Below are 11461 nucleotides of genomic sequence, written 5' to 3' on the forward strand. Positions count from 1 at the left end.
AAGTGCTTTGTTCCAAACCAAACTCCAACTTTCCCTTTCCACGCCGTGCTGTGGAGGGACCGACGAAATGGGGGAGAAATATCCTGGCCTTGCAGAAAGTAAAAAAAAAATCCCTGTTAAGGAGAGTTTGCAAGAGTGTTGTAAGAATTTCAAGGTCTCAAATATAGAATAAATATTCATAAATGCACACCTATCTAAATATATGAACCATGTGTCTGAAATAGTACAGGAGAGCAATCCTGAAGCCATTTTGACTCTCCCAGTGACCTCAAATATACCTCTGCAGTAAGGGAGGCAAATGGGGAAAGCCTTCCCATTGTCTTTTTGCTTACAAATCCTGTTTTAAGGGCGTATTTGTGCATGACTAGGGTGAGCCTGTGACATGTATTCAGGAACTAAAGTAAATGGCCACAAAAGAATGGCTTTGCTGCCCAGGTAATGCAATCAGTGACCATTATCAGGTATCCTGGCTGTAGATCGCCTCCTTCTGTGATGTATCTATGATGTTTGGGGGGTGGTGGTCTTGGGTACAGGGTGGGCTATTTCAAGAGTCTGTACAGTGGTACGTCAGGTTACAGACACTTCAGGTTACAGACGCTTCAGGTTACAGACTGCGCTAACCCAGAAATAGTACCTCGGGTTAAGAACTTTGCTTCAGGATGAGAACAGAAATCGTGCAGTGGCGGCGCAGTGGCAGTGGCAGGCCCCATTAGCTAAAGTGGTGCTTCAGGTTAAGAACAGTTTCAGGTTAAGTACAGACCTCCAGAACGAATTAAGTACTTAACCCGAGGTACCACTGTAAAAGAGCTTGCACACCACTGTTCAGGGTTCTCCTCCCTCTTGCATGTGGTGAGTGGGGACCCTATTGCAACAGTTTATTTTCCTTCAATAAAGATCAGGCTTACTAGCCGCTTTGCTTCTCAATATACTCTGGTTGGCCTCTGTTATTTTCTCCAACCGATAGGGAACCCACTTAAGGACTCTGGACGAGCTCTGGAATACCCCATAAGGGAAAGGGGCAGTTTTTTCTTATAGCAAGAGGATGGTGTCTGGCCTCCCTGGAGCCTTGGGAAAACTCCCTCCCAAAACCCATAACGACCAAAGTGACAAATGTAGGGTGACATTTACGGACAGGCCGTGGTTCAGTGGTAAAGCAACTGCCTTGCATACAGTGGGTCACAGGTTCGGTTCCTGGCATCCCTGGGTAGGATTGGAAAGCTCGCTGTCTGGAATCCCAGAAAGCCACTGTCATTCAGTGTAGTAGTAGTAGTAGTAGTAGTAGTAGTAGTAGTAGTAATATTTCTACCCCGCCCATCTGGCTGGGTTTCCCCAGCCACTCTGGGCGGCTTCCAACAAAAGAAAAAGAAGAAGAAGAGTTTGGATTTGATATCCTGCTTTATCACTACCCTAAGGAGTCTCAAAGCGGCTAACATTCTCCTTTCCCTTCCTCCCCCACAACAAACACTCTGTGAGGTGAGTGGGGCTGAGAGACTTCAGAGAAGTGTGACTAGTGCAAGGTCACCCAGCAGCTGCATGTGGAGGAGCGGGGAAGCGAACCCGGTTCACCAGATTACGAGACTACCGCTCTTAACCACTACACCACACTGATTAAAAATACAATAAAACATCAAACATTAAAAGCTTCCCTAAACAGGGCTGCCTTCAGATATCTTCTAAACGTCAGATAGTTGTTTATTTCTTTGACATCTGATGGGAGGGTGTTCCACAGGGCGGGAGCCAGTGTGGTGTAGTGGTTAAGAGCGGTAGTCTCGTAATCTGGGGAACCGGGTTCGCGTCTCCGCTCCTCCACATGCAGCTGCTGGGTGACCTTGGGCCAGTCACACTTCTCTGAAGTCTCTCAGCCCCACTCACCTCACAGAGTGTTTGTTGTGGGGGAGGAAGGGAAAGGGGAATGTTAGCTGCTTTGAGACTCCTGAAGGGGAGTGAAAGGCGGGATATCGAATCCAAACTCTTCTTCTTCTTCTACCGAGAAGGCCCTTTGCCTGGTTCCCTGCAACTGCGCTTCTCGCAGTGAGGGAACCGTCAGAAGGCCCTCGGAGCTGGACCTCAATTAGCTGAGCTAGCTAGAGAGAGCGAGAGCTTCCATGCACCAAGGCAATCTATCTGGCAGTACCAAATTCCAGGGGCAACACAAGGGGAAGGGTGGCTGCCTTGATGCCCTGCTTCTGGGATTCCCAGGGGCATCTGGCTGTGCTCCTTTGTGGGCCGCATGCCAGCGGTGCGTTGGTCCAGAGGCAAAGGTGGGTGGAGAGACAGGTGTGACTCTACATTAGCCTACATTCCAGCCATCCCAAAGCCAGGTTTCTACATGCGCACACTGGTCTCTCCATCCTGCATCCAGGCAAGCAAGAGGCATTATCACAGCTCAAAGGCAGATTCCCACCAGGTAAAAAGACTTGAAAAGTAGGAGTGGCGAGAGGTGCAGCTTTGGGAGAGGTGGGGTGTATTTGTCCTCTTCCCATTGGCAGCTGGGTAGTGTCGCTCGCCCTGTGGAACGCCCTCCCATCGGACGTTTAGAAGACATCTGAAGGCAGCCCTGTTTAGGGAAGTTTTTAATGACTGATGTTTTAATGTACTTTTAATCTTTTGTTGAAAGCCGCCCAGAGTGGCTGGGGAAAAACCATCCAGAAGGGTGGGGTATAGATTAATTGTTGTTGTTGTTGTTGTTGTTGTTGTTGTTGTTGTTGTTAATTTATTCACCCCTCCCCCCAGAAGATGGACCTGCTCTCCTTTGGCTTTGCATTCAGCAATCTGAGTTGATCGAAACCAGATGCTAAAACAAGACTTCGCTCTTTTTAACTGTTTTGAAAACGTTTGTTTTTTTAAGCCACAAAGCAACAACCCTTAGTCTGCTCAAAATGAAAGACGACAGCTTGTCTGGGGCTGCCAGCTTCGTTTTGTATTTTCATTTCCAAAAAAAGAAAAAAAGAATTAAGGTACATAGGCTGGGTTCGTTTGCATGCCCGAATGCCACAGTGTTAGCTTAGCAAGCTGCAACAGATGTTCCTTTGCCTCGCCAAAAGATATGGAACGTTGGATCTAAAGGGGATTGTTGAAGCAATAAATAAAAGTATATGAAAGCCCTATAGCGGATTGGTTGACAAAGACCTGTGTGTGAGAACTTTCGAGATTCTCAGTGGTTCACGAATTCCCAGTGATAGGTCTGCCTTCGTTTCTTCCAAGAAATCCCTCGCTTGCTTCCATTCTGCGGGAGCATGTGAAAATTGCAGTGTGTCTCATGCATGAATTTATTTTCAGGTTTCTAGGCCTTATGACTGCAACCTTTAGAAAAAATCTTCTTTAAACCACAGATGTTACAGAAATCTATTTCTTCCCAGCCTTCTCAAAGTACATACGGCCAGAAATGGTATGATAAGACTGGAGTCAGAGTAGAGAGACCCCTTTTCAGTAAGAAATAAGCGCAGCTCATTTTTCTTCCAAGCTTGCTGCTGCAGTGGGCCCCGTCCTTTGTCGGATTCGCTCAGCTAGTCTGTGCAATTGCCAAAGGCTTATGCGGCTATGTTTTATATAAATTTAGTGAAATAAATAAATACGCTACATTGAAGTGCAAAAGTACAGGGTCTTCCCACGCACCCCTCTCTGTTCCAAGCAATCAAGTGGAATTTTCACTGTATAAATGCACATTTGAGGGAGGTACAGGGACGCGGGTGGCGCTGTGGGTTAAACCACAGAGCCTAGGACTTGCCGATCAGAAGGTCGGCAGTTTGAATTCCCGCAACGGGTTGAGCTCCCGTTGCGCGGTCCCTGCTCCTGCCAACCTAGCAGTTCGAAAGCATGTCAGAGTGCAAGTAGATAAATAGGTACCACTCCGGCAGGAAGGTAAATGGCGTCGCTGCTCTGGTTCACCAAAAGAGGCTTAGTCATGCTGGTCACATGACCCGGAAGCTGTGTGCCAGCTCCCTCGGCCAATAAAGCGAGATGAGCACCGCAACCCCAGAGTCGGCCACGACTGGAAGTAATGGTCAGAGGTCCCTTTACCTTTACAGGGTGTGGCCTGGGGAGGGTTTTGAGGGTCACATAACAAGGCCTGGAGGGCCACATCTCCCCCCAAGGCCTCAGATTCCCCACCCTTGGACTAGGAGCTGTGAGATCTGGGTTCACGTCCCCACACTCAGCTTCTATGAAGCTCAGCAAGTGACTTTGAGCCAAACATTTCCTCTCAGCTAAATCTACCTCCCAGGGTTGTGGGGGGGGGGGGAGGAGCGGGAAGGGGGAGAACCAGGCGCACCACTTCAAACTCCTTGAAGGAAGTAATTATATCCCTGTGCAGTGGGGGATATAAAAATAATATAATATAAAGAAGAATAAAAGCTTGTGTGTGTGTCGTGTGAAGGCAATTTTGATTTGTCTGTCTGTCTATCTGAGCAATGGATGAAGGTGGAAGCCAAAAAGTTATTCTATAGGAGTGTTTTTCTTGTGAGAGTCTGCATTAGGTATGTTTGCGTTAGTGCAATGGTACCTGTCAGGGGTTCAGGAGCAGAGGCGAGGGCAAGGGAGGAAACAGAGAGCGAGGGGGAGGAGGCAGAAGAAAGGATGAGTGACGACGACGACCCGAGATCTCCGAGTCTGTCCAGTGAATCAGAAGATTCACAAAGAGGAGCACCAGTGGCAAGGGCAAGGGGGGAGACTAGGGGGACACCCCAGGAAGAAAGAGCCAGAGGGGACTCAGAGGGGAGCAGTTGGAGATCGGGACCTACGTCACCGCCAGAGAGTATGGAAGAGGAAGAGCGCCTGGGAACTAGCGCTGGCAGCTCACAACAGGAGGGAGGGCACGAGTCAGGAGTGGCCACACCTTCATCGGGGAGCGAAGTGACGGTTAGACAGAAAGTGGAAGGTTGGGCGCGCGCGCCAAGTTCAAATGCACAGGAAGGTGGCGCAGTAGGCAGCCCGGAAAGAGAGCCAGGTCCTAAAGCCCGGCGCAAGGAGACAGGGGAGTCAGGGGGGTCAGCGTCAGAAGAATCCCGGAAGGGAGAGACCCAGGGGGGCAGAGGGACCCAGAGGAGAACTGTCAGGCGGAAAAGGTGGAGCAGGGCTAGGATATTAAGTTGGTGCGCAAGGGGCGGAGACTCAGAAGGAGCTTCGCCGACCTAAGCATAAGGCGTAGGGTTGCACGCAGCAGCTCAAGAATGGAGACTGTAACTCAATAAAGACTTTTAATCAACAACCGCTGGCTAGCGTGATCCTCTGTGAGCTAGGATCTGGAAGTAACCCTGACAGTACCTATAAAACCTTGTGTGTTGTATAGATACCATGATACGTATGGAATTGTATTGTTTACGTTCTGTGTTTTAAGCCACCCGGTGGTCTTTTGAAAAAAAGGTGGTATATAAATTTAATTAAGAAATCACCATCATTTCACAGTAAGCACCCCTTTCCAAAGCTCTGAACCACTTTCCCTCCTTGTCTTTTGGTATAGCATTCTCTTCCTCTAGACTAGAGCAATCCTCCCCTCGCAAAGATGCTGATTCTCCTCGCCTTCATCATCGTCTTCCACATCAGCTCGGCTGCCCTTCTGTTCATCGCCACGATTGACAGCGTAAGTTGTCTGCCAACAGCATATTATTATTATTTTATTCAGGGTGTGTGTCTGTGTGCCTGGTGTTCAATGATTAAAAGAAAGTCTTCGAAATGGAAGTGAAAAAGACTCCACAAATTGAAAGTGGAGACTATGTATTTTACTGGAGGGGCTGAATGTTTTGAACCTGTTGCCACCATTGCCCTCCCTGACGTTGGCCTTTGGCTGCTTTCAGCCTCCTCTGGAGTAAGGATATGGGAGCCAGCCATCTAGCCTGGTAGGAGGACCGTTCCCCTCTGAGCTGCATATAAGCCAGGCTCCTTGGAGTGCAGGAAGTGTATTGATCATTCTGATCTTTAGAACTTGGCCCTCCAGATGTTTTGGGACTACAACTCCCATCATCCCTAGCTAGTGGGACCAGTGGTCAGGGGCGATGGGAATTGTAGTTCCAAAAACATCTGGAGGGCCAAGTTTGGCCATGCCTGGCTTAACTGAACTGTAATAATCATTTCAATGAATTTGTTATTTGCTTTATTTATGCACTATGGTACTTGGTGGTGTAGTGACTGCTTCTTAAATGCTATTGTGATTCTTGTGAGCCGGTTGCCCTGAGCTCAGCATTTGCCATTGGAAAAGCAGAATACAAACGTTAAATCAAATCAAATTGGGAAGACCAGCACCAGAAACTTTATTGCCAGTTAACTCTGGTTTTACTTAAACCTAGACTTTTTTTTGGGGGGGGGGAGTAATATTGATTTTTTTTTCTGCGTTTGTCAGATTTTTGTCATTTTTCAATTCAGCAACATGCTCTGTTTGTATTTTGATGTTTTGAATGTCTGCTGGAAGCCACTTTGGGCACAGCTGATTGTGGAAAACTGACATCAAAGTGAAATCGACCGATCGGTCCTCCAAGATCTATACTTTCATGTGCTTTTTAAAATCATCCTTCTCCAGGCCTGGTGGGTCGGGGAGGACTTCTCCACAGACGTCTGGCATCGCTGCCTCAATGGCACTAACTGTACAGCCCTGGACGAGACCTTCCCAGGTGAGTCATCTGTGCTTCAAATCTATGCTTCCAGGTGTCATAAGAAAGCTGCAGAGATAGAGCAGGATAGTACACACCCTGGAAATGATCTCTTTCAGCTTCTGCCTTCTGGAAGAAGGTACAGGGTTATAAAGACTAGGACTAGCCGCCTGAGAAACAGTTTCTATCCAAATGCGATTTTGGTTTTAAACGCAGTGTAAGGTAGTCTCTATGGGAGTATATTGTATTTAAAAATGGGGTATCAGAGTTTTTAGGGGGTTAACCAGGCTGGGAAAGCTGGGATAGCAGGCTTGTTTGTTTTTGAATGTCTGATGTAGATTTTTTCAATTTCGTTGTTCTGTAAGGGACAATGACAATAAAGATTATCATATCATATCGTATCAGATGGCTCTTCATGCATCTCAGGGTAGGATTACTTCGTCCCCCTCCCCCCATCAATGTCTTCCCAGGAGAGTGTATTTTTTTTATATAAAAAATGTGACATCATCACAATAGTATTTCCCCATGCACTTCTCTTCTTCATTGGCTGGGAAATGTGATGACATCATGGCATGCAGAATGGGTGTTGGCGAATCTCTTTTAAGGATGTTCCTGAGTAGGGTTGCCATATGTCCGGATTTTCCTGGACATGTCCTCGTTTTGGGGGGTAAAATTTTGGTTCCTGTTTTTTTTGCTTGGCTCCTAAAAAGAACTACATTTCCCATGGGGCCTCTGTGGTGAAGCCGACCCTGTGATTGGATGCAGGCAGTTCCAATCTCGCTGCCCATTGGCTGTCCCGGATGCCGCGTCCGATGCCAGAAGAGGGAGGAGGTAGAAAGCGACGATGGTAGCCGAGACGGAGAGTGGGGAGGGCATGCAGATGAGGATGGAGGTTGAGAGGCCGGGCCATAGTGTGCAGTGTCCTAATCTGGGTCGTGGCCGGGAGAAGCTTGCTTCAGCTGCTGCAGGGCGGCTGCAGTTCAGGAGCCATTGGGTGTTGGCATTATGCAGGAGCTGGGCACTGTGGAAGAGGCTCGCTGTGCGTTGGCAGGGAACCTACTTATGGGGTGATGGGTATAGTTGGGTGCCAGCCACGTGTGCCCCCTTTTGTGCTGTGCCCTTGCCACGGCTGCCGGCCATGTACCACAGTAGCAATTAGCAGCAGCGCTGGAGACCTTGCCTAAGAAATGCTCTCCTGTGAATAAATCTTACAGTAAAACTTTCTCCTTCTGATCAAGAAACTAGTAGATCATGGGTAGGCAAACGAAGGCCTGGGGCCGGATCAGGCCCAATCGCCTTCTAAATCCGGCCCGCAGATGGTCCGGGAACTAGTGTGTTTTTACATGAGTAGAATGTGTTATTTTATTAAAAATGCATCTCTGGGTTATTTGTGGGGCATAGGAATTCGTTCATTCCCCCCCCAAAAAAAATATAGTCTGGCCCCCCACAAGGTCTTAGGGACAGTGGACCAGCCCCTGCTGAAAAAGTTTGCTGACCCCTGTAGTAGATAATACACCAGTTCTTTCTAGGTTGCTTAAGCACAGAGTACTAGCTCATTTTGTAGATACAGGTAAACCAGATTATACATGGCTAGCTGGTAGAACCATTACGCTAAGAATAAAATACGATGCAAGCATCCATCTCAAAGCTTGCTTTTCAAAACAAGAATGGTATAGTCGTATGACTTTTTTTATAAAAAAAGATTATGCTCAGCAATTTTTATATTAATTGGCAACTAGTTTAAACAGTGAAATATAGGTGTGGAAGACAGAGACAGACTCCCATGAGAGATGGTAGACTCTCCTTCCTTGGAGGTTTTGAAGCAGAGGTTAGATGGCCACCTATCATGTATGCTCTAGTTGAGATTCCTGCAATTGAAGGGGGCTGGACTGAATGACCCTCGGGGTCCCCTTCAACTCTACAATTCTCTGATTCTAATGCTTCTACCTGCCCTGGTTGCATCTCGTAGTTAATCCCCTGATTTCGCTGATGTCTGAAGAACAACAGAAGGAAGGGCAGGGCTGGCTGGCGCAGCCAGACTCTGAAAAGTTCCTCTTTGTGGAATTTGCATTTATTTGGGGAGCAGGAGGGCGGGAGGAAATGGATTCAGGAGAGTTGGCAAGAGGCTGACACCTTCTCTTATTGTCACTCTGCGCAAGCAGTGGCGGGAGGAAGTCGCTGGCAGGATGCAGGTGGGTTCCAAGAAGGAAAAATTAATGGGATGATTATTTTTTTATATAATATAATTTTTATTTTTTTTTAAAAACAACCAGCCCAGAAATTAAATGTGACTGTCAAAACCTCAGAAAACAAACTTCCCTTTGGGAAGCACTGAGACGGTGCAGGGACTAGACTGCTAGCGTGGGAAGGCAACCGTCAAGAGGTGCTTTGCAGATGTATTTTGAACCACTGACTACAGCATCCAAGGATGACCATCGAAGATCTGACCCAGCAATATCGGATTGGGAGGGGTGGCAGCCTATAGAGACCTTCTGGCAGTTCCTTCGTTGAGAGAAGTGACGTTACAGGGAACCGAGCAGAGGGCCTTCTCGGTAGTGGCGCCCTCCCTGTGGAATGCCCTCCCATAAGATGTCAAAAAGAAACAACTCTCTGACTTTTAGAAGGCAGCTGAAGGCAGCCCTGTTTAGGGAAGTTTTTAATGTTTGATGTTTTATTGTATTTTTAATCTTTTGTTGGAAGCCACCCAGTGGCTGGGGAAACCCAGTCAGCAGATGGGTGGCATATAAATAATAAATTGCTCTTAATAATAATAATTTATTATTTGTACCCCGCCCATCTGGCTGGGTCTCCCCAGCCACTCTGGGCGGCTTCCAACAAAGATTAAAAATACATTAAAATGTCACACATTAAAAACTTCCCTGAACAGGGCTGCCTTCAGATGTCTTCTGAATGTCAGGTAATTGTTTATCTCTTTGACATCTGATGGGAGGGCGTTCCACAGGGCGGGTGCCACTACCGAGAAGGCCCTCTGCCTGGTTCCCTGTAGCTTTGCTTCTCGCAGTGAGAAGCAATCCCAATCCTCTCCTACCTGCTTAAATTCAGATGAGGGATTGACACTGGCTGTCTCCCCCTTAAGTCCTAGGGTTGTCCTTGTAGAACTCGTAGAATCCTAAGAGCTGGAAGGGACCACAAGGGTCATCTAAGTCCAACCCCCTGCAATGAAGGAATCTTCCTAAATGCACTGTAACTGCTACTTCCTCCCCATGTATGTTTTACAGACTACCAGTCTATCCAGGCAATTCAGGCGACGATGATCCTCTCCACCATCCTCTGCTGTGTGGCCTTTTTCGTTTTCATCCTCCAGCTGTTCCGCCTAAAGCAAGGCGAGAGATTCGTCTTAACATCCATCATCCAGCTGCTATCCTGTGAGTACCTCCTCCCGGTTAAAGGATGTGCAGCGGCCGCACTCACAAAAGGGCATGGAGTCGTGACAAGGAGCTGTCACACTGAGCCATTGCGCCACAAGACAGCACAAAGAGTCTGGGGAGGGTGCTCCCCATCTCTTCTCCCAATTAACCTCCGTCTCCAGGGCCCACCCCATGACACCACTGGCGCCATCCCCGTGGCATCACCGGGGGCTGCCCTTGGGTTGCATCCCAGACCCTGAGATTTTTGGGGCCAGACCTGAGACCTACCATATTTCTCGCCCTATAGGACGCACTTTTTCCCCTCCAAAAATGAAGGGGAAATGTGTGTGCGTCCTATGGGGCGAATGCAGGCTTTCGCTGAAGCCTGGAGAGCGAGAGGGGTCGGTGCGCACCGACCCCTCTCGCTCTCCAGGCTTCGCGCAGATCTCCGCAAGCCGTGGGAGCCCGTGCCGGGTTCCCGCGGTTTGCGGAGAGTTGCCTGCATGCCGAAGGCTGGGCGCGCTGAGCTCAGCGCGCAGCTCTCCACAAGGCACGGGAGCCCGGCGCCGGGCTCCCACGGCTTGCGGAGAGTAGCCTGTTCTGGGGGCTGGGGTTGGGGGAAACTCGGGCTTCCCCAGCCCCGCGCCTGGGGGGAAAATAATCCCCCCCTTTATTCCCCCCCCAAAAAAACTAGGTGCGCCTTATGGGACGGTGCGTCCTATAGAGCGAAAAATACGGTAACTCTCCCTTATCTAGGCACTGATTAGACCCAGACCATCTTGACTGGTCTGGTTTCGTGGATGCTTAGTGCTTCTTTCTGATTTCTTAGAGATCTTTTCAGTCTTAACTTGCCGAGAACACCAGGAGGCTTTTTCCGGGGAGGTCTATCCTCAGCCCATTCACAGGCTTTCCCCTTTCTCTCCCTTCCCAGGTCTGTGCGTGATGATTGCCGCGTCCATTTACACGGACCGCCACGAGGAGTTTCACGTGGGTCCGCAGTACGACTTTTTCCAGGTGTCCAGCGGGCAGTACGGCTACTCCTATGTCCTGGCGTGGGTCGCCTTCTCTTTCACGTTGCTCAGTGGAATCATGTACCTAATACTAAGGAAGCGCAAATAAAACTGCAGCGGCTAGTTGAAGGAGGAAGAGAGAGAAAAGGAAACGGTTTGTCCGTTTCGCAGTACTGGGAGTCCAGTAACTATTTTGTATATAGCAGAAGAGCGGTTTTGTAGTAAGGAAAAGTTATTGTCTGTTGTTTTTGTCCTGCCACGGCCCCCTTCCTCCTCCTTCTCCCTGCTTGGTGTTGAAACAAGGACTATGGGAGGGGAAAAATGCAGGTGAACTGGAACAGCTAACCCCCCCTGGCGTGGGTGGGGTACCTTAAAGGCAACCCATGTCTATGGTAGTCTCCCAAAAGTCATTGATTGTACCTATTCTTGTTTCCTTTTCTTATACAGCTTTCAAAACAGGTAATGTTACTAGGCATTAATAAAAAGAGCATCCCTCCCCCCA

The 11461-nt window shown here is 48.5% G+C and overlaps 1 protein-coding gene across 1 annotated transcript in view; it reads left to right on the forward strand.

Moving 5' to 3' along the window:
- Nucleotides 1-11461, forward strand: part of EMP2 (epithelial membrane protein 2) — a 29513-nt gene extending 18052 nt beyond the window's left edge. The window contains exons 2-5 of the mRNA XM_082199954.1: nucleotides 5459-5578; nucleotides 6512-6602; nucleotides 9821-9967; nucleotides 10881-11461. Of these exons, the coding sequence (XP_082056080.1) occupies nucleotides 5501-5578; nucleotides 6512-6602; nucleotides 9821-9967; nucleotides 10881-11068 (504 nt within the window). The 5' untranslated portion in view covers nucleotides 5459-5500 and the 3' untranslated portion in view covers nucleotides 11069-11461. The remainder of the gene's footprint in view (nucleotides 1-5458; nucleotides 5579-6511; nucleotides 6603-9820; nucleotides 9968-10880) is intronic.

The sequence above is a fragment of the Podarcis vaucheri genome (assembly GCF_965113315.1).
Source record: "Podarcis vaucheri genome assembly, chromosome: 14".
Taxonomy (NCBI): domain Eukaryota; kingdom Metazoa; phylum Chordata; class Lepidosauria; order Squamata; family Lacertidae; genus Podarcis; species Podarcis vaucheri.